This window comes from Acanthopagrus latus, chromosome 15, assembly GCF_904848185.1.
Source record: "Acanthopagrus latus isolate v.2019 chromosome 15, fAcaLat1.1, whole genome shotgun sequence".
Lineage (NCBI taxonomy): Eukaryota > Metazoa > Chordata > Actinopteri > Spariformes > Sparidae > Acanthopagrus > Acanthopagrus latus.
In genome coordinates this window covers 2434616-2462535 of record NC_051053.1, presented here as the reverse complement: position 1 = coordinate 2462535, position 27920 = coordinate 2434616, and the positions used below count along the sequence as shown (strand labels likewise).

Below are 27920 nucleotides of genomic sequence, written 5' to 3'. Positions count from 1 at the left end.
GACTCACAGAGTGTTTGTAATGAAAATAAATCACTGCAACTGTCAGCCCTCCAGACCGAGTGAGAGTCAGATTGACGGGGGACACGGGGAAACACCTTGAACGTCATCATCATGGGGGCGCTAGAGACGCTCCGCAGCAATAAATCGCGTTTTAAAATAAACACACTTATCTCTGACTAAAGACAGTGTATGAGTAAGCTTGTAAAACTCGCATGGAACGTCAACGAAAGATGCCACCAAAGAAGCAAATGACTAATAAACCCGAAGAAGAAACTTCGGAATCTTAAGAGGGTGTTAAAGTAAGCCTGGATCCTGACCCTGAAACTGCTTTCCATGGCTTTTATAACACTTTAGACAAGATGGGTCGGAATGTTAGTACAGTAGTGGCCTATGGTATGGTCATAGCAAAGCGATGTACAGTATAATGAGAGTGTGGAAAGTTTGAAGCCTGGCTGAGGGAGCGAGTAGGAATCCTCCACATTGAAAAACTGAGATATGATATATCCGGTAAGTTACAGAAATGTTGTGGAGTGAGGGGACCTATCTTGGAGTTCCTGAAACTGTAGTTAAACCCCCATAAGAGAATCTATCTTGACATAATTGATGTACTCAAGTGGACATTCAACTCTGATACTATGTTAAGCCTCTTTGTGTGTATTTTGTTTTTACACGTTATAGTCTGTGTCAAAATTTCTTATTTTTATGTATTTATTTATTCTATTAGTATATATGTATGTGTTGACATCGGTGTGTTTCCCAGGTGTCCCCCCTGTAAATCTAAACCTGAGGACCATTTATAATGTGTAGTGATTGAGAACCCGGCCCAATAAACATCCTGGAAAGTGAAAGAGTTACATTTTTCGCGCAAATTTACATTATTACATAATCGCCATCAGTAAACAAGTCGCTGCGTGACTGTCACTTGCGGGATGGAGGCTGTTTTCTGGGGGAAAGGTCACTGAAGTCTCGGTCGGGAGGGCTGAACATCGCAGTGATTTCTATCAACACAACCACCTGAGTGAGTTAAAGGTTTTGGAGGTGACAGACGCTGTTTTTTGGGCAGAAATGTGATGAAGAGTCGGTAGGAATGGCGGGAGGACGGACACTGCTCTGCCTACAACTGCGGTATTTTTTTCCTCATAAGTTACCAACGACATTTACAGTATTATGTTACTTTTGTTTGGTCATGTAACATTAAATTAAACTTACGGGGTTCCAACTGCGACCAACTGGTTGCATTTTGTGACCAAAATTTGAGACAGTGCGACCACATTTTACATTTAGTCACGCATGTGCGACCAGTGAATTTGCCATTTAAAAAAAATTTTTTTACACTGGCATGTTGAAGGGGCGAATCAAAGAATCTGGAATCACTGGTGGCAGCCGATGTGTGTGGAGGGGGATTTTCTCCCCAATAAGTCCAGCAGTGTGCCAGAGTCAAATCCTAACTCAGAGGATGAGGCTGAGTCTGAAGTCTGAACTAGTATGGCGAAAAAGGGCAGGAAATACTGTTTTCATGAGGAATGAGCGCGCAAATTTGACTGGTTGAGGTCTCAGGGAGACGAATTCCATGAACTTACAGTCAATACCCGCAACATGTATGGAACACGAAATTTGCAGGCAATGCTGCCACTACAAAGTTAAAACATAACACATTGGTCATTCACAGACAGTGTAGTTCGCTACATCGCTAAAGAGATACAGCCCTTTAATACTGTAGAAAAGCCGGCATTTCAACAAATGTTGCAAACGTTTGACAGCCAGTGCAAATTGCCTGGGAGAACATACATGTCATAAACGGCAATTCCACAACTGTGCAGTGTGAAAGACGATTGGTTGTGTGTAATTCAAGTGCAGAGACTGAGAGTCCTTTTTATTTATTGTTTCTGGTTGTTTTGTTTATTTATTTTGGATATTTAAAATGTCTTCTTCACATTCCAATTCCAATAGTAAATATTCTTTCATGATCATTATATTAGTTTAAAAATGGTCTCAAAAAACCACAATATTATCGCTTATCGCAATAATTTCTGGGACAATTTACTGTCCAACAAAATTTGTTATTGTGACAGGTCTACTCTCTGTCCATTCATAAAGTAAAGTGGCAGCTCCACACTCACTGCTGCAGAGGTGAAAAAGATATAGCCACTTTTTGATTGTAAAAGTTTAACTGTGAATAAACACTCGACTGTGAGTGTTTATTCCTCCAGAAATCAGGGTTCTGCCCATGACGGTCTTCTCCAGAGCTCATCAGCTCCAGCAGCTGTCTGCCAGATAACACCAACAATGTTGTGTTAAAACAAACACCAGTGTCTGTCTCTCAGTTCTCTTCTGTTAGTACAATCAACTGTACAGCCATATTATTTGTCCAATAATTGCATTACACTTATCCAAAAGGCACCAACACCACTAACACTGCCGAAAAACAAGAACGGTGACCTGAATTAGCTGAGATGAAGCCGAGCAGACAGCACAAGGGCTTTGTTCATGGCTAGCTGTCACTCAACGCAGCCACACCCTAAATTACCCAAATATGACCATGATTCAAGGCAAATTCCATATGACTGAGTCATCACTTGTAGTGAAATAAGACACAAAGGTCACTTAAATACACACCAACAGACAAAACAATAGATATATCATCAGACAACTAAATATATGAATGCTAGGTATAATAACATGAGCCTTTGAAACTGCGATATTAATGAATGACAGAAACTATAAATACTAATACTACTATACTTACAGATGTGAATGCCAGGAGTTCTTCTTCGGTCAGTTTGTGGACAGGGTTATTCTTCTGGAAGTCAATACTGCAAGACAACGGTTGTGGTAAACAATACATAAAGTACAAAACAGTCTGAAGCTTAACTAGCAGCTCTGTAAGGCTGTACTTAGGCATAGTGGTGTTTTAAGCTAAATGCTAACATGCTCTGAAAACTAATACCAACATGTTAGTGTTAATGTTAGCAGGCATCATTTTTTGCATGTTCAGCATAAGTTTAGTGTATTGCTAACATTTACTAATTGCCATTGAACACAGACTTCAGTTCTGCTGCCGTGGTTGGGAATGTTATCTGGCAGGTATTCATTCAAAAATCAACAGATTCAAATAATCAAAATTGGTGGTGTTGGATCAGAAATCAGAAAGCTGCTTCAAGTATTCCATTTCGCGACACAGAGTTAACTTGCAAGTTGGTAAGCGTTAATGTCCAGCTTGTGAGTTGAAAAACCAAAGCAACTGGGATTTTTCCTCTGGTCTACAACATTTATTGCAGTTGAACATTTTATCGCAAAAGAATTCATAGCTGTTGATACATTTAGGTGTGCACTTTCACACAGATACGCAGTGAAAGTTCGCCTTTTTCCACCTTTGTTCGTTCACACGCAACCAAGCAGCTCCAGCATAAAGACGCTACAGTGTGTCATTTCATACAGCACGCCAGCACCGGGGAACTACAACAGGCGTGAGGGTACACATCTTCACGTTGAGATGTGTTTTTTTTTTTAGAAGTGGGTGAAAGTTCACTGGAGTCTCGGTCAGGAGGGCTGACAGTTGCGGCAATTTTTTGTTGTCAGAGACAGTAAACTACAACGGCGCAATAATGGAAGGATACAAAATGGTGAGATAAATTTTTTGCTCTAAACTGCCTCACATAACCACTGCCATTCTACTGCAGGAGCTGTCTGGCTCTGCCGCTGGGGCAGAAATGTGACAGAGGCTTTTCCACATATAGATGCAGTAATTTTTTCCTCTTATAAGTTGCCACAAACACTACCCGTTACGACATTACATTACCACATTACTGCTTTGAGGGTTGAAGTGTGGGACATTTCCCTTTTATTTGATGAGTGAAGGATATGTTTAGCTGTCACACATATACACACACACACACACACACACACACACACACACAGGTTTGTGCCGCTGGCTATTCCATTCACACAGACTCTGCTGCCCTCCTGAGGCAGAACAGAGCTGTAACTCAACTGTCCCCTCTCCACACCTGAAACTTTCACACAGAAGGTGATGAGGAGAATTGGCGCATTGTTTCTGCACTGAAATGGGACTGTGAATGTGGCAATAGCGGACCAACCTACACAACAATATGCCACCACTAAAGATTAGCCGATAGCATGGCTCCTAAGTCCTGCAGAAAACAGGATGTCAGGGTCATGCTAGCAGAATAATTTAAAGTTACAGCATTTACTCATTCTTAGAAAAAAAATTGGAAATGGTATTCTGAAAGGGATAATAATCATATGCACTAAGGAAAATGTATACATATAATGATGTATTTGTATATTTTTCTTCACAATCCAGCCAATATTTTTTTACGGGCATTTTAGTGATGAACAACGTGCTAGAAAAAACAAGTAACTGAACAAGATTTCATCTTCTAAAGTGTGCTCAAGTAGTAATGCAAAAAGTTATTAGCATAGGAATAAGCAAGACAGTGGACAGAGGGCAAAATTGGGGTATACTGTAGATGCAGCTATGGAAGGGGACTTTGTTTTTCTCTGAAAGTGTGTAAATGTATGTGGGTGTTTGGTAGGGCTGTAACGATACACCAAGCTCATGACTCGGTTTGTATCACGATTTTTGATCCACGGTTCAACACAAACCTTCTTTTTTTTAAAAATTACATTTAATTTATGTAAAATTTCAACAACTTCTGTATATGATACTCATCTGAGGTGCACAAATGGTGAACTGAACCAGTGTGAACAGATGAGCCGACTGCGCATATGGAGGGTGTGTCCATCATACAGTCTGATAACTGCACAGGTCCCTCACTCAACTAAATATAGAGAAATGTCCCACAAAGCAACGTCACAGAACCAAACTAAGGTAACATAGTAACCGTAACTGTCTTTGGCACTGAGGAAAAAAATACCACAGCTGTATGTGGAGAAGCGTCTGTCCTCCTGTCTGTCCTACAGAACGGTGGAGAACTGGTGAACTACCGCTGTGATGTTAATGCAGTGACTCTGTGTGAAAGGGGCTACTTACAGCTCCTAGAGTTATTAAGGAATTGTTTTGTAGGTGGGTGAAGACACCAGGAACAAATCCAGTACTATGATAGGTACAACTCTTCTTCTTTTGGTTTTCAGCAGGTTACACGCTTACTACATACTTCAGATTGTCAAAATGAGTACTTTGATGTCAAAATGCATACCTGCTACACAAAATTCATACTGGTTGGCAGGTTTGTAAGAATTATCATCCTTCATCAGAAACAGGGTTTTCTGCGCATCTTCTGAGAAGCACCTGATTCAATTGGCTTTTGCTGGAAGATGTGTGGAAACCCTGTTTCAGACTTGAGTCAATGATTAGAGTTCCGGGTAAGGCATTGAGGTTAGGTTGTGATATCCAATGAAAAATGGAATATCGATTGATAATTTTGTCTGATTTTTCTTTATCCAGCAAAGACATATGGATAAGGAAATGATTCATGAGTCATTCATCAGTTATTTTTCTATTTCCTTAATGATAATTTGTATTATATACTATTATTATATTGAGCTGTTCTTGGGAAGAACGAACATGCAAGAGTCTGTCTTTTCTTCTGCTGCTAAACCAGCACTGTAGAAAAACAGCATCTGTTTAAATAGAAATGCTTTGTCGAGTCAAATAATTCTCAATAAGTTATTCGTTAAGGACAGATCGGGTCCAGACTTGGTCCGCCTATTAGTGAACTCTGTGCTAGATTATTGATAGCAATAAAGAAGTGTTAGGCCACGATCAAACATAAAATATTCCATCAACATAGTTATATCTAATTACTGCAAACTGACGTAGAAGACTCACCAGATGCCCAGGATGACGGCCTGCTCCTCGGCGCTGAGGTCAGGCAGCTCATGCTGATCTGGCTCCGCTAAATTGATCTTATCCAGCACAGTGTCATCACCCAAACTGCAGTCCTGTATGGAATCACATATGGCACTTAAACATACTGCAACCATAAACCATGGCATATGAAACTACGAAGATCTGCCAAATAAGACTGCATATTTTCATGGATTCAGTATTAAACTTTCTTGAGAAATTCCTTGCAGCCAAAACCTTTAAAAGGAAAACTACAACCATTAGATATACACTGCTGAAACCCTCATGCATGCTCCTCTAGTTAGTAATTTGACTAAAATGAACTTTCCACTAACTAACGGCATTTTCAACAACCTTCACTGATAAGCTGGACACACTGAAGCCAACTGCAGGCAGCCACCAGGTCCTAAGTAAGCGCAGGTGACTTTCATCTGAAGATACACACCCATATCAAGTCCTGATCCTCCAGTGATGAACAAAATGTAAGCGAGAATACTTTGCTTGTTATTGATCAGTAGGCTTGTAACGCCATGTGCATTTGTCTCAGACTGGTTGGTACAGGAGATTTGATACAGTATGGGTTTCAGTATCCATTTTGAAGAGCATTCAGATGAATTGCAATCAATTGCTGAGTCCCTCTTTGTCATGAAATTGAACTTAATCCCATTTCCACTGCATTTCAGGACCAGCTGACATTGTGTCAGTGATTCTCTTGTTAACACAGGTGAGAGTTTTGATGAAGACAAGGCTGGAGATCACCCTGTCATGCTGATTAAGCTAAAATAACAGACTGGAAAGTTTAAAAGGAGGGCGGTGCTTGAAATGCTCTTCCTCTGTTAACCATGGTTGACTGCAAGGAAACACGTGTAGTCATCATTGCTTTGCACAGAGAGGGCTTCACATGCACAAATATTGCTGCTAGTAAGATGCATCTAAATCAACATTTTATCGAATCATCAAGAACGTCAAGGAGAGAGGTTCAATTGTTGCGAAAAAGGCTTCGGGGCGCCCAAGAAAGTCCAGAGAACGCCAGGACCATCTCTTAAAGTTGACTGAGCTGTGGGATCGGGGCTCCAAAAGTGCACAGCTTGCTCAGGAAAGGCAGCAAGTAGGTGTGAGTGCATCTGCAGCCACAGTGAGGTGAAGATTTTTTGGAGGATGCCCTGGTGTCAAGAAGGGCAGCAAAGAAGCCACTTCTCTCCAGGAAAAACATCAGGGACAGATTGATATTCTGCAAAAGGTACAGGGTTTGGACTGCTGAGAACTGGGGTAAAGTCATTTTGTCTGATGAATCCCCTTTATGATTGTTTGGGGCATCCACAGAAAAAAGCTTGTACAGAGAAGAAATGGTGAGCTCTGCCGTCAGTCCAGTGTCGTGCCAACAGTAGCATCCTGAAACCATTCATGTGTGGGATTGCTTCTAGGTCTGCATGATAGGAGGAAAATCTGTGATGTACATGTACATAACACTATTCAATATTGCAATGATGATATAACTTGCGATAAATAAACAAATACTGAAGTTTGCATATTATTAACTATACAGTTAATGATTGGCTAAGGTTAGTTTTGAATTTTTCATGTAGGTCTTTATGGTTGTGTTGCAGGTGGTACCTGTGTTTGTTACACATCATCTCTCCTGAATCCAAAATAAGTCGCTGGCTGCAAGCCACACACACACACACACACACACACACACACACACACACACACACACACACACACACACAGACACTACCGCCCGACACACGGCTCTTAACTTGTGGTCAATCCTTAAGTGGAGGGTTGACAGACAAAAACCAACATATTTTGACAAACTCTAAGCATTGATTATACAAGAATGGGCCACCATCAGTCAGGATGTGGCCCAGAAGTTGATAATATTTTCAGCAAAAGTGGCCATCAAATGATGATGACTGACTCAGCATATCCTCCTTGCAACATAGTGCATGGGGGGAACGGGAGCTGCACAGCCATCAGCAACTACTGGAGATGAGTTCAGCTGATAACAATAGTTGTGAAAGGTCCTATTGTCACTGATAAATTGATCGATTAATGTGGACAGCAGTACCCTGGCCTCCAGCACCACAGTAAGGAATCTGGGATTATCTTTGATCAGGATTTGACCTTTAAGTCCCTCATAAAACGCATTTCAAGGACTGACTTCTTCCAGCTTTGGAACATTACAAAAATCAGAAACATCCTGATGCAGAGAAATTCGTCCACGCTTTTGTTATGTCAAGGCTGGATTAATGTAGTTCACTTTTATCAGGCTGCCCCAACAAGTCTTTAAAGACTCTCCTGCTGAAACAGAGTGCTGCTGTACATGCAATAACAAGAACTAACAGAATCATGTTACTCCTGTATTAGCCTCGCCGCACTGGCTTCTTGTGAAATCCAAAATAGAATTTCCAATCCTCCTCCTCACATACAAAGCCCTTAATGACCAGGACCTAATATTACCCTATTACGCTGCGCTCTCACGATGCAGGGTTACTTGTGGTTCCTAGAGTCTCATCTTGCAGGTTCCCATGAATAATAGCCAGCCATGTTCCTGCTTCAACCTTATCATCATTACCATTATCATTGTTATTAGAGGGCCAAGCCTGAGGGGCTGAGGGAACGCATATGCAAGCAGACGCATTTCCTAGGACCAGCGGTGCTAGGAACCCTATTGTAATTGTAAAGATTTTTTTCTCCTGCTAGAAGTGGTGCTGCAGGCTAAACCTTGCAAGGTAGGGCGGTGCAATTTGGAGGGTTGGCCAAGACACCTGCACGTACCTCAGACACAAAAAACTACATACATCCGCCTGCAGGGGGCGCCATAACCTTGACCAACATGTTTTGCCTATAACTCTCACACCGTATGTCACACATTCAAAATCTCCAGATACCCTGAGTGGAGGTGAATCACTTTGCTATGGCCACGCCCACTTCTGCCTGGAGAGTTTTTTTTGCAAAATCACAAAAACTGGAAAACATACGTTTTCGGACTCCTCCTTGGGATTTTGTCCGATCTGCATGAAACTTGCTATGGACACTCTTCAGCTGGACTTGATCTAAAGTTATCAAAAGAATTTTGCTCGGTCGAAAAAATATGCAAATTATTAAACAAATTTCTGTAACTAGCTATAAAAACGTAAACTGTTTGATATTGTGGTCAAACTAAATGCTATTAACAACAAATTTGAGTTCCTTGGTTGCCATGACACTGGGAAGGGATGAGCCGAATTTGGTGAATTTTGGCCACTAGGGAGCACTAAAAAGATGAGAAGTTTATATATCTTGAACGGCTACACCAATTTTTACCAAATTTGGTTGGTATGATGTAGGGCCAATCCTGAGGCCATATCTTGAAGGTGGTCATTACTGGTCAATGTGGGCTTGGCTTAGTACAACAAATCAAAATCGGGACACATTCAGCCTTTTGCAATTCCAGTGCACTTCCTATTACAGCGTATACCACGGCTCACACGTTGGCCTGTGTCCTCACTTTTGCCCCGAGCCTATCATTCTTTAGGGCCAACTTCTGTGGGTTCTGTGGTGCGCGGCGTCCGAGTCGAGTGGGGGGGCTTGGCCCCCGTTCATAACTGCTTGCAGTTCGAGTATTATTTTCAGACTATAGCCGTTCCACGGCTGCCCCCTTAACCTCCCCCTCTTTCTCCCTCCCCCAGTCAGTTCAGTCAACTTCAACAACTCTCTATAAAAGTAAGAAATCTCTGTCTGTCTGTTTGTGTGTGTGTGTGTGTGTGTGTGTGCGCGTGTGTGTGTGTGTGTGTGTGTGTGTACACCTCAAATATCTCTGCAGATCAGGATCAGACTGACCTGAGACAACATGGCAGCTGTTTGGTTTAAGGGTGTGCAATGTCAGACTTGTCTGGACTACAATGATACTGTTAATAAATTATTTCATAAATGCGTTACAAATTCCGCTAGCAGATTTTGCTGGCGGTTTGGTCCTGTTCTGTGCATCTAAACTAACTGTTGTGGATTGATGAGACTAACAGAGTCCGGACCGAGTCCGTTCGGGTCTGAGAAGAACCGGACACACGAGGACAACAAACTGGAATCGGAATCTGTGAATGTTCGTGTGTAGCTAGCTGTTAGCCCACCCCCACGCCCCACCTCCTGAGTTGACAGACGCGCCAGTGCATCCAAAACCGGATTTACGATAAATAATGTCCACCACGCTTTTTCGCAAGCATTGCCATCACGTTTGCTTTGTGTCTTGTGCAGGAAGAAATGGTAAAAACTGGCTTTTGTCACAAAAGTGTCTGCAAGCAGGAAGTGTTTGCAAGCCAGAAAACACGTTCCTATTGGTGGAAAAAGGCACCACACCAACCAATCACAAAATTATATGGCAAACCACATGATTTGGTTGCTGAGGAGCAGGGGAAGTTGTGGGAGGGACGGCGTCGGAAGAGTAACAGCAGCAGTGAGGGTGACAGAGACAGTGACAGAGATAGTGAATTTTGAGAGTTGAGAGATTTGTAACATATAGCATGTTTGGAGTGTGTAGTTAGTGTGTTATGGAGTGTTTGTTTTAGTGTGTTTAGTGTGTAGTGGAGTCATTTTTTTGTTTTGTGAGTCAAAACAACAAGGAGATGGCTAAATGTTGAGCAGGCAGGAAAGAGCTGAGGGAGGCCTGAGCCTGAGGCATTGCCTGCATTTAAATGTAAATAGTTACATATAACATAAAAAAAAAAAACAACCATGCACAAATGTAGCAAACAACAATTTACATTTGTATTATAAGTGATAAAAATGGCTCATTAACCATATTTCAGGTTTTCACAGTTAAAAAATCCAACTTTTTCCTACTCTGATTTGATGTTTTTTTGTGATTTTAGGTCCATTGTGTTAATACAGTATGTCAAAAAAAAAAATAACTGTAGAGTAACACGTGAGGTTGTGCTGAAAATGATGACACCAAACAAGGCAAGGTAAATAGTTTTGAAGGTGAAATATAAAGGTAAAATCAAAAGTAGTCAAAAACAGCCCTGACGTCCCATCTTCAAACACAGCCTTCTTTGGCCATCCATGAAAAAGCTACTTAACCTCCCACTTCTCTATAGGAATACATACCTACGGCAATGCACTAGTTACACAAAACAAGAGAAGCTCATACCTTTGGCAGGCTGGCCAGAGATGTGGGGGTGGGACTGGCCAGATCATCTGTCTGACCGGGTTGGTCCTGCTTTTTCTTGACCTCTAGAATGAGCTGAGCCAAGTACTTGTGCTGGAAACGGGTCCGTTTGCCAAGAGCACCTTGATTGACAAAATACCATTAGTTATGTTAAATCACGGTATCACCAAGGATTGATCATATGAGCTTGTGAAAAGCACTATCAGATATGACAGTCTCATTTTATGTCTGTCATGCATTTCTGTTCTGTCGTGCTAACCCTTGATTGGAACTGTGTGCGTAAGACTCACATGACACTGTCAAAACAATGGAATGACACCTGTCATGAACATGAAGCATTCTTTATCAGTGTTTTTGACTGTTGCCATGAAGTGCCTTTGACAATGTGACACTAACCAAGAAAAAAAATGTCTGTGCACTGTTTGACGTGGTCTATGATCTAGATAATAACTAATCCAGTCCTTTTTGTCAAAATAATCCTGAATCCTCTTATTGGCAACCCCAATGAGGATTGAATAACAAGTCAATAACAAGTGTTGTTTTGGGAGGTCAAGGCAGAGCAGAGGAGCCAGAGCCGCTACTCGGCGGCTCGGATCTAAATAGCAAGTTGGGTGCAAAGGTGACCATCTAGATAAACAAACACCCAGAGTCACATTGGATTCTGCTCTGATCAAGAGCAGTTTGTTTATGGGAGGAGAGCTCAGAGATAACTTTTGGGATTGTAAAGTGGCTATATTTTGACTCCCATCAACCTGACGGCAGCAGTGATCCATGGAGGTCACCTCCATCGTCGAGTGTTTATGTTGTACGGACTGGAGCTGGAAGGGATATGTATTGTATGAAAACGTAACTTAACGAGTCTCAGGTGAGTGCTAAATTCACTGAGAGTTAACCTTAATTTAAACACAGACATACCCCTCTTTGTGTGCTGTTGCTAGCAAACATTAGCTTGTGGCTAATGTACAGTAAAGGTGTAATGTTAGCAGTAGCATCTCTGGCGCGCCGGCAGACAAAAAGTGTCGATCCCTGAGTGCGACCTAACAGGAAGAAGAGTAATGGTGGACCTCCTACCTATTAGGTTGCACCAGCAGCTGGTGTTTCAGTTTAGCATTGCCTTACTGAAGGCAATAGTTATCAGTAAATAAAGGCTGCAGCTTCTCAAGACCAAGCTGACAAGCTCTCTTTCTGTTTGAGGGTTGAAACATTAACAGTTGGGGATTAAACCATATCAATATCTATTTGTTTCAAAAGATGGATGTTTCAAAAACAAGTGAAAAAGTAGAGAAAAGTGGTTATTGATGATAGGCCTTAATTTGTTTGACACATCAAAACCATATCTTATTTAACAGAATGCTGTTTTAAATGACTGTGTCCAAGCCACTCCTTTAATGACTGTTAGGGTTTTTTTTTCTAAATTTAAGGTATATGGATATATGGTAACCCCAACCCTTTCAAGTAATGTTGTTATTAGTGAGCCGCATAGTTTGAAAATAAGTGAAAAAGAGTCACTCTGTTTTGATTTTATATTTTAATGTCCACATCGTCTTATCTTGCATGAATTAGGCATGCATTTTCAGTTTACGTTCCATAAGTTTGGAAACTGAATGCATGTACACATGTTTCTCTCTCCCTCTCTCTATGGGTATAAAGCACCTTGGTGTCTGTGTGCAATACAGTCCACATCACAAGGAATCTACTGGACTAATGAACGTGAAAATAAACAGATAACCAAATAGATCCTTTTCGTAGCCTGTTTTTCCAGTAGTAAAGGTGAAAACAATAGTTTAAACACTAATTAAACACAGTTTAAAACATCTTTGTTAACAATTTTTGGTTTTAATGATATTTGGATTGCCGAGGAGTTGCAGCCTCAAAGTGAGCGAAAGTGACATTGTTTTAAAGCACTTGTTTACTTTACATTTTTACTATAGCCAGCTGTACTTAAATAGTTCTGTCATTCTCTGAGCTAGTGCTTCTGTTAGGCTGAGATCTGGCCTGTCAGGAGACCAACTAGGCAAAAAAAGTATTGTTGTATTTTCAATCCCTGTTGTCAAACTGGCCTCTGTAAGAGGCAGTGTTTGGTCCCACTGTCATGTTTGTTACTCCCCAGTCCATTCATAAGACTCCTTTATGTTGTTGGCGGGTTTCACATCATGGTTATGAGGGTATCATGTCAGTCTTACGCACAACCTTTCAACTGAAGTGTTAACCATTAATTCTCTACAAATGGAAGCTGCTGTAGTTTACATACCAGTCACATTGATGTTGAGCCCTGAAAGCTCCTGGGCCCTCTTGATATGTTCCTTGGCTGGTTGGTACTCATAGTACGTCAGACTAGTGTAGACACACTCCAGGTGCAACTGTATGGCCAGGTTCCTCTGCTCCAACAACAGAGACTGGCATTTCAGCACTGTGAAAGAGGAAAGAAAAGGGCTCTAATTTTCTTTTTATATCACTACCCACATCAAGTAGCTGGAAGTTTTTAGTTTTATTTTTCTTAAAGAGATAAGAAAACAAAGAAATAAATGCAGATGATCAACAAGCTTATTAACCCAGTTAACGATGCTTAAGTTTTTCATTTCTATCAACATGAAGCAGAGTCACATTACAGCTCTACTAATTGTTATGTGCATGTAATATGATTTTGTAGGACTTGATACACAAGCATGGTCCCAAATGTATTCCATAGTTTGCCACAATTTATTTCAATTTGTGTAATGAGCCCATATAAAGTTCCTTCATTGGTAATTTTCTACTTCCATCTTTGCAAAGTAAAGACATAAATAAATCTTTCATATATCCCTTATCTTTATTTTTGTGAGCATTAAGGACTTAACAGGACACAAAATTGTTTAAATATAAATATATGGATATTTGTGCACGTTTTAGGGAGATGTTCATTTCCAGGGGCAAATTGGGAACAGTGGGAAGATTGGCTTGTCAGGTGGCTTGGCTTAAAGTCCGTGTAAAGCAGAAATAAATCTGTGTTATGAGTTTGTCATACCACAGAAACATGTGTCATTGACCACTGAGCCAAATTTGAAAAATTAAAAAATTGCCAAGTATACAAAATTAGGTCTCAAAATCATGGAAAAACAAGAACTTCTCACTGCTGTGAAACGCTGGGGGCGTGTCAGTTAGAGGTGCTGGAGCCACGCCCACACGCAGGAGGGGAGCTTCCATGTACTGTACAAGGACGTAACCTACAGTAACAATGTCAGCTAGCAGCAGCATCAGACGACCCAGCCTGACCTGTATGAGCCATCAGAGCTAGAATCTGACTAAAGTGATGAAACTCATTTTCCTCAACAGCATAAAAGAAAAGAAAATCTAAGTTGAACTAATGCCTTAATGTGACTTTTTAATAATTTTTGAATCATTGCTATTTGGAGGCCATGAGTCAGTCATGAAGTTTGGGGCAGAGTGGACAATTCATACTTGAGTAAAAATGTCTTGTTTCATGGCAAAATGTGAAAAAACTTTAAATTTAACATTGGGAACGTCTTCATATTGTACTGACAAGGTTTATTGTGGCTCTGATTAACACTGTAGGAGAAGTATGTTGGTATAAATCAGTTTTACTCAAATTCACAAGTCTATAGTTCTTTTAAATTCACTGTGGCAGAAGAAGCAACAACCTACTTATTCAGGAACACATAAAAGGCTACACATAGGAAATGCATTAGGTTATTATGGAGATCATCTCTATGTCTGATTAGAAAAGAGCGGTGGAGCAGAATTGACCAGAGAAATGAGTTTCCAACAGGTTACTTAGCACTACATTTACATTTAGTTTTTGTAATCTTTATGTACTGAGGTGGGTCACACAAATACTGGTGCTGAAACGGGTGTGAGAGGTGTGAGGTCAGTGAAGACTCACACCTCTAATAAACCCAAGCAGATTCTGTGTATTTTGTGTGGAAAACAATTTGTTGAATTTCAATGCTGAAGGGCAACACAGAAAAAAAAACATGTGCATGAGTAATTTCTTGCATAGCAATTATTTACATTGACTATACAATAATGAGGCTTTTGGACCTGACACTCTCCATAAAAAAACAACCCCACACATAAAATACACAAACTCAAATGTGTGTGTGTAAGCACATCAACACTATAGTGCTCACAAACCTTTGTCCATGCTGCTGTGGGCCAGGGTTAGGAGCTGCTGAGAACAGGCCTCCAGGATTTGCTGGTGCAGGTTAATGTAGCGCAGGGTCCACCACGGCAGCAGCTGGAGATTCATATGAAAAAACACAACGAAAAAACAGAAGACACACACATAGCATGTAAGAATGGATTACAAAACTTCACAGTTTGTTAAAGAAATCAGAATTAATAAAGTCAATGGGATGAGTAAACCACAACCTGCACTATAAAGGAGCTCTCATAAAAAGTCTGACATTTCTGTCAGTCGGTCCGACACCTCCTTCTGTATCAGCTCATGTTTGGTTTACTTCATATTCATTACCTGAAACATTGTTCTCCTAATGCTGTGAAAATGCTGGAAAATGCTTTCTGCACTACAATAACATGCATTTAGTCTGTTGATGCAGTCAACTACAGTTGTGGTCAAAGGTTTACATCAACTTGTAAAAAACATGTATATCATTGCAGTCTTCATCTATCTATCTATCTATCTATCTATCTATCTATCTATCTATCTATCTATCTATCTACCACTCAGTACAAAAGACAAAAATGACCTCCAACACTAACTTGATACTATAATGCCAAAATGTTCAATTAGTGACTACATTGCAATTAAAGAAAACAGCAAACCTCACCTGGAGGCTTTCCATCTTGCAGGAGCACTTTGTAAGAACAACCCTTGCCAGTAGGAGGAGGAAGGGGTTGGCAACAAGGCTGTACACTGCCTCACCATCCAGCAGCAGGCTAGAGTGCATCGCCTCAACCAGGGTCTGGGGCTGCAAACCAAAGATATGCTAATTGTACTTAAGTCATTGCAACTGAAATGAACATACCTTAGGTGTTACAATCTAAGTAAATATCATACATACACACATACAGAATATCTATCTATACATATAGTCATGGTCAAAACCACGACACTTACAGTATATCTTCTTGTAAAGAACATCTTCATGTCCCAAGTGTAATGGACAAGCCAATCTTTTTCTGTAATTTAATTCAAAAAGGTAAAACTTTCACATATTCTGAATTCATTAATATAAAGTGAAATATTTCAAGCCTTTTTTGTTTAAATTTTGATGATTACAGCTTACAGCTCATGACAATCAAATATCCAGAATCTCAAAATATTACAATGGATTTCTGCATCAGTGTGGCATGGCATGGAGGTGAGCAGCCTGTGGCACTGTTGAGGTGTTATGGAAGTCCAGGTTGCTTTGTTAGTGGCCTTCAGTTTGTTTGTATTGTTGGCTCTGGTGTCTCTAATCTTCACCATGACAACACCCCATAGACTCTCTGTGGGGTTCAGGTCAGGTGAGTTGACTGGCCAATCAAGTACAGTGATACCATGATCAGTAAACCAGTTGGTAGTAGTTCTGGAAGTGGGGACAGGTGCCAAGTCCTCCCGGCAAAGGAAATCAGTATCTCCATACTGTTTTAAGATGCTGATTTCTTTTTCCAGCAGGACTAGTGACTGGTTTGCTGACCATGCAGGTCGAACACTGTATTTAAACCCTGTATTCATTTATGCATCCAACCTTCAACAAGACAATACTCTCTTTATTCAAATGTATATAATGCACATAAGGTATAGTCCTTTCTATATTTTATCTTTTCTCTCTTATCCAAATCTTTTTTAGTATTTTAAGTCTTGTGCCTATTGGGTGTCTGTCTACCTGCTACTGTGACAAGTGAATTTCCCCAATGTGGGATGAATAAAAGTTTTAAGTTAAAGTTAAAGTAGATAAGGCTATAACCATAGATCTGCCTGCATACAACAATAACTCGAAAAACAATGCTTCTTCCTTTTTTAGCAAACTGAAATGAAGTCAAAGTAATTGTTTTATTAAATCTGTAATTATACTTCAATGGACCACGACATTCTTTTACTAACTTGTGATGATACATGACACACAGGCAGGAGAGAGTGATGAGATGGTATCATACCTGAGAGGAGAGCAGGGCTGGGGGCAGCAGGTCTGACAAATTAATAGAGACTGGAGGACCAGTCCAGTTACTTTGGGCAAACAGGTGGAGACAAGAGACTGCAAGGGCCAATACTGCAAGCTCCCTGCAGCAAGAGGGACAAGACACACACTGAACTTAGCGAACAGAGACACTCCAGAGAAAGGCTGATGAAGAAGTCAGAATTCAGAAATCATTCAATTCTAAAACAAAGACGCTCACACAAATTTCCCAAAAAGCAAAAAAATAATAGTATACAACCAGTGGGTTTAAACTGGGGCACAAATACCAAAATGTGTGTTTGTGTTCCCTCTTTAACATTTAGTTGGGCTTAATAGTCAGCTTCAAGAGTTGAAACAAAATGTGTTTTAAACTGGTGCACAAGGCCAAACAGACTAAATACATGTGACACATTCCTCCACTGTAGTTTCACTCATTCATGCTGCTAATCTGACCACCAGCTAGCATCTGTCTGTTTCACCCCAGCCAGCTGCAACTTTTTTTCAGAGCCCTTGAGGCGTGCACCGCCGCAACCTAAATGGACTACCCTCGTTAAAAATTAAAGGGAAGACCTCAATTTTTGCTGGAAAAAAGGATTTGGTGTGAATTCACTCCGAGAATATGATGGGAGGTGACAAAGGAAATGTCCCAAACATTATTAGTGGAGAGGAGGCTCATTATGCTGCAGACCTCCACCATGAGGTCGCGACCGCCACAGGCTCCACCCTCAGGCCGCCTCCACTGTCAGGACCAGAAATGTGTGGGATACATTTCAAAATAAAATCGGGAATGCACTTCTGGTTGAATCATTTTCCTCATAAATGCATTAATTAGTACAACAGTATGACGTAAAATCTATCAATTCCTTGTCTATAGTAGATATCGTTTTTATTTATATAGTAAACTTCTGTTTTGTTATTTTTGTTCTATGTTTTCCTTATATTGCACATGAGCCCCAACGTGGACATTTTGATTTATTCTGGCCAAATCTTGGCCAGAATAAATCAATCAATCAAAAATTCATCCATAACCTGTATTAATTCAAAGAAAAAAATGAGGCTTTTGATTTGGACAATTGATGCATTAGCCTTTGTCTTTTTCAAAACACTTGTCATTAATGATTGCCATATATGTAGACTAATAATACACTGCGTCATTTTACAACTTAGTCATTGCGAAAAACAAATGTGATATGACTCTGGGCTCAATTATCTATTTGGAGCCTATGAAGCTGAGGATCTTGAAAAGAGAAGGTCAAATAGCTGATCAATGAAAACAATGGAGGGCACGAATAACATTGCTCAGTGCATTTTCTTGTCACTTTCAAGTCATTACTCATATTCATCTCTCATAAGATGTCACGGCCTATACATTTTATTGTGGACTATATAGTATATACAGTACTTTGCTACCTTTTCATTGTCATTTAATTTTGACTTTATTGCACTGCTCTTTTTCTATATATGTTTTTCCCTCCCCACCCTTTTCCCTTCAACATCGTCAGACATGCTTTCTCAGGGTTGAATATGGTTACATATGTTACAAAGTGCCAGACTCTAAGATTGCCTTTTTGGTGTCACAAGGTCAAATTTTCTCCACAGTCTGAGTGAATGATGGCTTTAGGTCTTCTTCCACACAGTTTTCTACGTTGTGTTCCTGAACACAGTTCCATTTCTATTTCTAGTCCAAAACCCACACCTTTTCGTTCATCATCTTGCCATTGTAGTTTAGTTTCTTGCAGTTTGTAAATTGTCTGGTCTTTGTAGCGTCCTAATAAATGTTTTACTATAAGTAGTTTGAGGTTTCTGTACATTTTACAGTTTGGTGACTAAATGCATCCAGTTGTGCTTTTGCTTTACTTGAATTGCAGTTAATCGTTTCCCCTGAATTATTCTCTTATAACTTACCCACTCTTGCCTGATCAACAAGAGGTTTCTATGTGTTTTTCTTATCTTTTACGAAAACAATATTAATAGTAATATTCTGAGCTATGAAAGCTGTGATTTTGATCTTAATGCCAGAAGACATAGCTTCATGTAAATTATAGTTTACACTGGATTCTCTGAACATACACAAAGAGACAGTTCAACCTTCCTTAATGTTGGCTGGCAATTGCGAAAATGTCTGATATCTGAGATGGTTCCTTCAGAGAAGTATCGGGGGAAGAACTCATCTTTGTGACAAAGTGGGAGAAAATCCTGAATCTCTGTGCAATGAAACGCAGATTTTCATGAAGTTAAATGGCTGAGCTGAGGAATTGCATTGCTCATGTACAACACCAATGATTGAGATTTTGTGCTCTGATGACTAGCTGAACGCTGAATGCTGAATGCTGAATGCCTTATGCGGTTTCCTTGACCTACAATGCAAGTTCTGTGTATAGGATACTGAGCTGATTTTCTTTTCAATCTGAAAATCTAAAACAAAAAAAACTATGACAAGAAATTCAATTATTCGTGACAAGAACAGAGGCAGTGAATGAACAAACACACCTGAGAACAGAATTGCGCTTCACTTTACTACCAACCCCAAACCGGCCTCTTGTATTTGATCATGTCCTGTGTCATGTTTGGTTTTTCCACGCCCTCATGTGTCCTGTAAGTTTCCCTGTTTATTTCCCTTGTTGAGTTTCCATGCCCTCTTGTGTCTCTTGTCCTTTAAGTTCTCCTGTGTTCTCCCCTCTGGCTCCCTCTGTCTGTTGTATTGTTCCCTTCATGTTTTCTCTGTGCTCCTCCCCTTCGTTACCTCACCTGGCCTCCTCCTCTCTCTGCTCACCTGTTCCTCATCTTGTAATCAGTGTCTGTGTATTTAGTCTGTACGTTTCCCTTCACTCCTGGTCTGGTCATTGTCTTGTTTGTATCCTGTCCATGCTCTTCCTGACTGGTATGTTTTGGATTTTTTTTGCATTTTGCTTTGAACTTTGCTATGTAGTTTGTACTTTGACTTGCTTTCTTTTAGTTGCTACTTTGCCTCTTGCCCCCGTTTTGTCTGCTTTTGGTTTTTGGACTCAGCTTTAAAATAAAGTTTGTTTTTTGTTCCCCTTTATCCTTGCCTCCCATGTGTAACTGCGTTTGGTTCCACCTCCCCTCTCCATAGTTTTCCCCTTTACCCCAACCCTGACAGTTTAATCTTACAGTGATACTCTTACCAATTTAATATTTCTATTTATTGACAGTATATCACTGAAATCATAATTAAGTTAACCCTGGTTTTAAAGTTGTGTCGTATGTAGTTTTTCAATTTAAAAATATATATTTCTTAATGTTTGTATAAAAGAGATGCTCTTTGACTCTACAAGTCCACAAGACTTGAAGGAAAAGCTTACTGATTATAACTTGAAACACATAATTAACCAGTGACAGGTGCTGTGCACGACAATGGGGAATTCTATGCAAAATAACATCAGTGTATCATATCACTGCTAACTAATTAGCATTATTTTTTTGGGACCACAAGAATGTGTACAGATGCAAGGGCTCCCCTGCTGTTTGGCACATGAATTACTTTTTTTTTATTTATTTATTTTTTTTATTCCATCTCAGATATGCTTCACGCTTTTTCATGAGCATCCTTTTAGCGAAAAACAAACCATTCAGTGACCAGAGCTAGGCAACGGTCACAGAGAAGAGGACCAATTGGAGCAGGTGTACACATCATCTCCCTCTCATTCTTTAGTTTGAATTCCATAGTTTTTCCACAAATCTTACCTTTCGCTTGTGGTGGATTTGCAAACAAAGTCCTCAGCCATGGTGACAAGCTTAAGATTTTGGAATAACTGGGATTATGGGGGGACCCCATTGTGACAGTTCAGGATAAATCAGGAAATCAATATAAGACTGTAAATCATCAAGCTAGAGAGCCTTTTCAAGCCTCTCATCTGAGGACATTCACAATCATCCCAATACTAGAAATTCACCATGATCAACTTATCCTGAGTGTTTTTATATTTCACTGACTCTACAAACTGCTACAGCCAGTTAAGACAACATTTGATTTGATATGTCCTTCCTAACCTGCTGGTCTGGTCATTGTTGGTGCCAAAAGTCAGGTACAGCAGGACCCGTCTTTCCAGGTAGGTCTCAATGTCTTCCTCCTCACTGCAGCTGCCATCCCCAGTGAGCAGATCGACCATCAGGTGGCTCAGCAGAACTGCCTCAAAGTTTCCCGCCATCAAGGACTCCAACAGAGAGCTCACCTCTGGATAAACACAGATCAGAACTCAGGTACATGCCTCTATTCACTTGTTTCGTAAATCTGACACCAGGCAACCACTGAACATACAGTGAGGAAATAAAAAGTGTGTCAGTTCTCTCTGAGGGAGATTTTTTTTTATGATTAATATTTTATTGGGATTTGGGAAGTACACATGCAGAAGATGTTGGTTACGAAGCAATATTGAGACTTGTATACAGAAAGTAAACAGATAACTATGTTATACAATGCATACATTCCAGGAGAAGGAAGAAAACAACAACAATGCCAAAAAGAGAAAAAACAGGACAGAACTGCAAATCAATAAAATAAAGGAATTTTTAAAAAAAAACAAAAAAAATGCTCATGCTCAGCAATGCAAGGTTTCATGTTCAGACTGGTTGCCAAATCCCCTACACAGGTTCTTTCATGTTGGACAAGTATCATTCCCATTTCAAAATAAAGCTTTCCACTCTGTTTATTAGCCTGTATGATAGGCCCTCCAGTGCAGCCAGTCTGGCTAAGTGAGTGTGCCAGAGGCCAACAGGGGGGGTGATGATGATGGCTTCCATTCTGAAATAATAAGTTTGCGCTCCAGCATCAGTGTTACCTGGTTCCACTCTGCAACATGGGATGGGAGGTCATCAAGTGGGGATGGGTCCCCCAGAGCATACAGCCTCTGGGAAAAGGGCATATCACCTCCTATAATCTTTGTAACATTACTAGGAATCTCAGACCAGAAGTCTTGTATTTTTTGACAGCGCCACAGCATATGAGTCAAGGTGCCCTCCCCACTCCGCCATCTCCAGCAGTCTGGGTCCTGTTTTAACTTGACTCGGTATAGCTTAGAGGGGGTCCAATAGACTCTGTTCAGGATCTTGAATTGGACAAGCCTAGTTCTGAGTTCTCTGGACATCTTTTTCATGTTTTGTAAGATTCTACTCCACTCCCTGTCTGTAAATGAAATGTTGAGATCTCCTTCCCAAATCAATTGAAGTCAAAGTACACTGAAGCTTCATGACCTCTACCGAAAATGTTCATTATTTGCGTGAGGAAGCTTACAGTCGGGGGAGGAGTTGAAAGAGACCCAAATGTGTGCAGTAACAGGTGTTACTGAGTTGTAAATACTTCCAGAATTGATTCTGGGGTAGGTGGAACTGTGTCTTGATATCAGAAGAGGACTTGAGTGTATCCCCAGCATATAGGTCTCCTGTCTACCCACGGCATGCTGAGAAAAGGTGATTTCCCTCTGCAGAGTTTAGGGTTGGTCCATATAGAGGCTGCAGTGTGGAGGTTTGCATCAAAATTGAATATGAAGGCCATTCTTTTCCAAACCCACTGTAAGTGTGAAATAATAGGATGGCCTCTGAGGGAGATTTTTTGTGGAACTGGTAGTCTGCCGGACAAGGGACGGAGGGCGACCGCTGGGACAAGAAGCTGAGTGTGTCTTCTCAGCTGTCCTCCTGTGCCAGAGCCCACTGGGTGCCCTGGTTGTCCAACACAAGTAATTTGGGGTAATTTTAGGAAACACATTAAAACAACAGTTACACTGCCCAGCAGTAGCCTTGAAGAAACAGTCAGCCTACCTGCTGCAGTCACACTGTCAGTTACCAACTACTACCAAAGTGGCCTGTGCCAAGCCATGCAGGACATTCCTGGAGGATCACATCAGGGCAATAAATATGTTCACAAAGACATGAGACACGCACATGTCCATCTCTTCTGGGTCATTATGCCACTGAAGATTTTGTAATGACAAGATGTTCTGATTCCTCTTGCCCTCTGTGCAGAGTATGAGGCAGACAGAGTTGTTCATCCAGAGTGATAATTACCAAAATGTTACAGTGACCTCATTCCATTGATCACTAATGAGAATCACCTCCTCCTATTCTGTTGCAAATAAGAATTACACTTACACATCTTTTTATTCTTAAGCGCGTACTAATGGTATAAACTTAACTTAAAGGCATATTAATTCTTTCTATCTTTCAACACTAAGTCTACAGCAAAGGCAGCACATTTGCTCCAAAGTAAGGGCGGCAATGTGCCGGCCTGTCTTTCTGAAAAGGAGGCCTAATATTCCTCCTTTTCCAAAAGCCTAGGCATAAACATGTGACCTGAGGTGAAGCTCGACGTCAGGCTGTCAACAGTAACAACAAATTTGTCTTCAAAATAAGAGCTTTACATTGCACTCACTGGAGTTTAGAGCTGGGTTCTTAGCGGAGGGCTTTTAATTTGAAAGTAGCGACTGTTCTTAGCTTGCTGCTACAACAACAAGCGGACAGCTACAGAGACCGAGGAGACGCTGGACCCCAGCGGCTGCTTGTTCATCTTGATGTCTGCGGATGAAGTGCTGGACTGACTGCTGTGATCAGCTGTTTCCTCCCGGGCTGTGGGCCGCACAACAGTGCAGGTCATTGACACCTCCTTCCATCTTAAGCAGGGGCTGGCACACACGCCTGGTTTTTAGATAGTAGGCAAGGCAGAAAGTGAACCCTCCGAGGCGGCAAACCGGCGGACCACAACAGACCCCCAATTTGCCGGCCTCTGTCTAAAACCGCGGACTGAGGACGGGCAAATTGGCGGCTTGCTGCCTGTCTAAAAACGACTTATGAAAGGTAACACTTGTTTTCCCAGAAGAATAAGTTTATATCACACCGCAATTTCCTCTTTCTTCACTGTGTAAGTATTTCCTATTGAATTAAATAGGCTGTCCAACTGTCACTTATCTGCAGTATAATTCTAGTTATGTTGTTTGTGTATTTGTTGGCACTGACATTAAGAGATGGTGACTTACATGAAAATGCAAAGATTCACATTTCACTCAAGTCCTTGTGCCCTGACCACTACCATCCTCCTCACAGGTACTTAGCAGAGCACATCGCCTGATGGTTTAATAGCCGTGTTAAATGAGTTTTTTTATTTATTTTTTTATTTTATGGATGCTAGTGTATTTACCTGCAGTGCAGACTGGGTTCTGCTTCCATTCCGTTGCTTCGCTTGGTGTTAGAAAGCCTCGGAGGATGGAGAGCTCCACGTCCAGCGGCATCCCGCCTGTGCTCGCTGTCAGCCCGCAGAATGAGCTGCTGCCTCCCGCCAGGACGCTCCGAATCAACCCGCCGATCGATCGGTTCAATTAATCAGACGAGTCGGTGTTTTCGAATATTATGCCACACGTTTACCTTCCACCCATGTGTTTGCGAGATGCATCAGTAAGCAGCCATGAGTGATGCGCAATGCATTGTGGGAGAACTTACCAAGCCGCTGGCTTCCTGTTTCTTCTTCTTTAGTCGAATTACTGGGAGATCGCAAACAACGTTTAGGTGCATGTCGCCACCCAACGCACAACACTGAGTTCCATCGTGTCATTTTACCCTCGTTTTAAATTCTGAAGTTTGGTTTCTAATAAAAAGTGCCGTCATGCTGACTCTGAGTCTCTCCCTCTTCTTCAGCTGGGTCACATCATAGTTCTTAGATCTCGGCTAACTGTCAGTCAAAGAATAGAGTTCAACATCCTGCTGTTGGTTTATAAAGCACTCAATGGTTTAGAGCCAAAATACATTTCTGATCTGCTGCTACGTTATGAACCATCCAGACCTCTGAGGTCGTCAGGTTCAGGTCTGTTTTCAGTCCCTGGATTCAGAACTGAACACGGAGAAGCAGCGTTCATTATTATGAACCACAGATCTGGAACAAACTCCCACAAAACTGCAGGTCTGCTCCAACTCTTTTAAATCAAGGCTGAAGACCTTTCTGTTTGCCTTTCACTGAAGCAACTTCAAGGCTTTGAACTGCACTGTGACTTTTATTTTGTAGTCTTTTAAACCTATTCTATTTTAGCTCATTGTCCTATTTCTTAACTTGTTTAAATGTCTTACCTGTCTTCCTACTTGTTTATGTCTTTTAAATGTAATTTTTGATGTAATTTATAGGACCCTGTGAAGCATTTTGAGTTGCCTTGTGTCTGACTGGTGTTGTACATATAGACTTGCTTCTGGTTTTGCTCACAGATTCCCCGTCAGATTCCACTGATGTCCTGACGTTCTGTCTCACTCTGCCAAGTAAAGAAATAGGAACGTCTGATATTAGTGATCTCTGGTGTGAAGAGGGGAAGAAATTCTTCACATTTCTCAGGAGTTGCATCTAAAGTCAAATCAAATGCATGTTACACTTATTAACTGCAGTGGGTTCTGGTGTGTTGTGAACATACTTGGAAGCCAAATGTGAGGATGTTAAATAGGTGAGCATACATTTTTAACTCTTCTGTAATGAATCTTTTTAATATCTGCCAACCTGATTCATCATTCTTTATGCTAGTGACTTGCTGTGCGTGTAACAAATAGTTTTCAGTATTGATCCGTCAGATATTATTTATACTGTTGTGTCTTCACAACTGAATCCTCACATCCAACTTCCAACACACGTTTTTGTGTTGTATATAATAATTTTTATATATAATTAATATAGATAACATTTATTATGTGCATAAGTCAGCTGGACAACAACAGGCCGGTGATGGTGAGACCTGTGAGTGAGTGTCTGTTGTTGGCTGTCCTCAAGTGCAACATCCACCTGGGAGCCCTGGTGCTGGACAGCTAGAGGGAGCGAGGTCGGTCAGTGGGCGATGATGAATTTACTGTTCAGTCAGACCACAAAAGAGACAACAATTAGCTATCTAGGTTGCTTTTTTCTAATTGCATGTTAAGTGATTGTTTGGGGTGATACTTACTGTTTTTCTCAGCAGTAAACCACCACAGTGAGCTGGCTGGATGGGGAAGGTGGGCAAGCAAAAACAGATAAGAAACGGAAATGATAACACACAATAAAAGGCTAAGAGTCGTACAGAGGGCTTAAGAATGCTGTACATTAGCTGTTCTTTTACATCACGGGCAGAAAAATTAACTCAGCAAGGGTTATTTCCCTCAGAATGCATCTTTTGACAATTATGATCCCCAGTGTCAAAGATTGCATAGCTGTGGGAGAAGGCAGAGTGGGCTGAGAGCAGCAGAGGATGGCAAGTCCAGCTTCCAACTGGACAGTTCTATTATAGGCCTTCCAGAACCAGTTGAATATTTTGGGGGCAGAATCCAGTGAGTGAAGAGCAGAACCAGAAAGTTTGGAACATTTACTGTCATTTTGCACCAGTCATACAGTGGTGAGACCGAGGAATGAATCTTGTGCAAATATCATTTGCAATAGTGAAGGCCGAGGCCAACCTCAAACTGGATCAGCTGGTGTCTGCTGTTAACAGACGTGGACTGTATAAGAGACAAAGTCTTCAGAAACAACTCTGTGCCAAGTTTCCTCTTTCCAAACATCCATCATTTTGACAGTAGAGGCTTTGGTACAAAACTCACACTGACTTACAAATTTAGAGACAAGATGGCTGGAGTCAGAGCGGTTCCTTCAGGCATAACAATAAAAAAGCCTAGTGGTGCCGACCTTCCTCAGTAGAGATTAAAATCTTCTCCTTCCGCACAAAAATTTGTATGTTTTCCAAGTTGAATGGATAGAGGTAGAGTAAGAAAGAGGAAGATAAGGTTTTTTATTTTTTAATTATGTAGCTTAACAAACAAGAGGGCTGGCAAGGAAGAGATGGCAACAGATTTAGCCTCCATATGTAGCCATAAGGGCCCAGAGGACCAGCCACCCGGCTCACCATGTTGCCAGAACATTAAACCCAGCAGCCCAGCTGTAGTGCCTGAATGAAGGTAAAAGCCTAAATCTTCCTTCAGATTTAGGCTTTTGCAAATTGATTTTTGAGACTGTGCGAGATTTACAGTTACAAATGTCAAACACAGTTGTGGGATCTAATTCTTTAAAACAAGGCTGATGTTAGACGTAAGGAAACCTGGGGAGGGAAACCATTTGAGCTGAGTTTCTGCAGCCAATCATGGAAAACGGTAGAACTTTCCAGCTCTCTATGTTTTGCCTAAGTTTTGAGACAAAGTGGGGAGATGCAAGAAATTGCTTCATGCTCACATATATTGTATCCCGGGTCTCCTGATTTATTTTTTCTCGTCTTTTTAAAGTATAAAATCACATCATCAACATTACAGGATAATGGTTGCCGTAGATAGTAATATGTTGGAAAAAGTTGGAAAAAGAAAACCTGCCTGGTATAAACTCTGCTCAGGATAAATGATGGATGACAAGTGTTTATTTAACTGGTTAGCCTATATTTTAGTAATTATCTTTCTGTCTTAATTCTGGAGTGTGTGTGTGAACGTCGACTGGGGGAAAAAATGCAACAGAAATCCAAAACATACCAAACGGACATGGAGCGTGGACAAGAGTGGACAAAAGACAGAAAACAGCAAACAATGACCAGACAAGGAGTGAGGGGAACACAGAGGCTAAATACACAGACACTAATGACATGACGAGGAACAGGTGAGGAGAGAGGAGGAAGGAAGCCAGGTGTGATAATGAGGGGGAGGAGCACAGAGGAACAGACCAGGAGGGAACAAGACAACAGACAGAGGGAGCCAGAGGGGAGAACATAGGAGAACTTAAAGGACATATGAGGGCATGGAAAAATCAGAACATGACACACAAGACATGGAAAAAACACAACACAAGACATGATACAAGGATGTAAATCATAAACAAGAAACCAAAAACCAGACACAAGGA

At 40.9% G+C, this 27920-nt stretch overlaps 1 protein-coding gene and 1 long non-coding RNA gene across 2 annotated transcripts in view; both read right to left on the bottom strand.

The window, feature by feature from the left end:
* ttc27 (tetratricopeptide repeat domain 27) overlaps positions 1–24554 on the bottom strand; it is a 56790-nt gene extending 32236 nt beyond the window's left edge. Inside the window, exons 1-9 of the mRNA XM_037122769.1 lie at positions 24243–24554; positions 21107–21290; positions 17076–17199; positions 15764–15904; positions 15108–15210; positions 13228–13386; positions 10959–11098; positions 5813–5925; positions 2747–2813 (exon numbers count right to left, since the gene is read on the bottom strand). Coding sequence (XP_036978664.1) covers positions 2747–2813; positions 5813–5925; positions 10959–11098; positions 13228–13386; positions 15108–15210; positions 15764–15904; positions 17076–17199; positions 21107–21290; positions 24243–24333 — 1122 coding nt within the window. The 5' untranslated portion in view covers positions 24334–24554. The remainder of the gene's footprint in view (positions 1–2746; positions 2814–5812; positions 5926–10958; positions 11099–13227; positions 13387–15107; positions 15211–15763; positions 15905–17075; positions 17200–21106; positions 21291–24242) is intronic.
* A 677-nt stretch (positions 24555–25231) lies between these two features.
* Positions 25232–27601, bottom strand: LOC119033134. The gene is made up of 4 exons (XR_005079174.1): positions 27554–27601; positions 26014–26049; positions 25810–25920; positions 25232–25338 (listed from the first exon to the last, which is right to left on the bottom strand). It is a non-coding gene; the product is annotated as an uncharacterized LOC119033134 (long non-coding RNA).
* Positions 27602–27920: the final 319 nt, after the last annotated feature.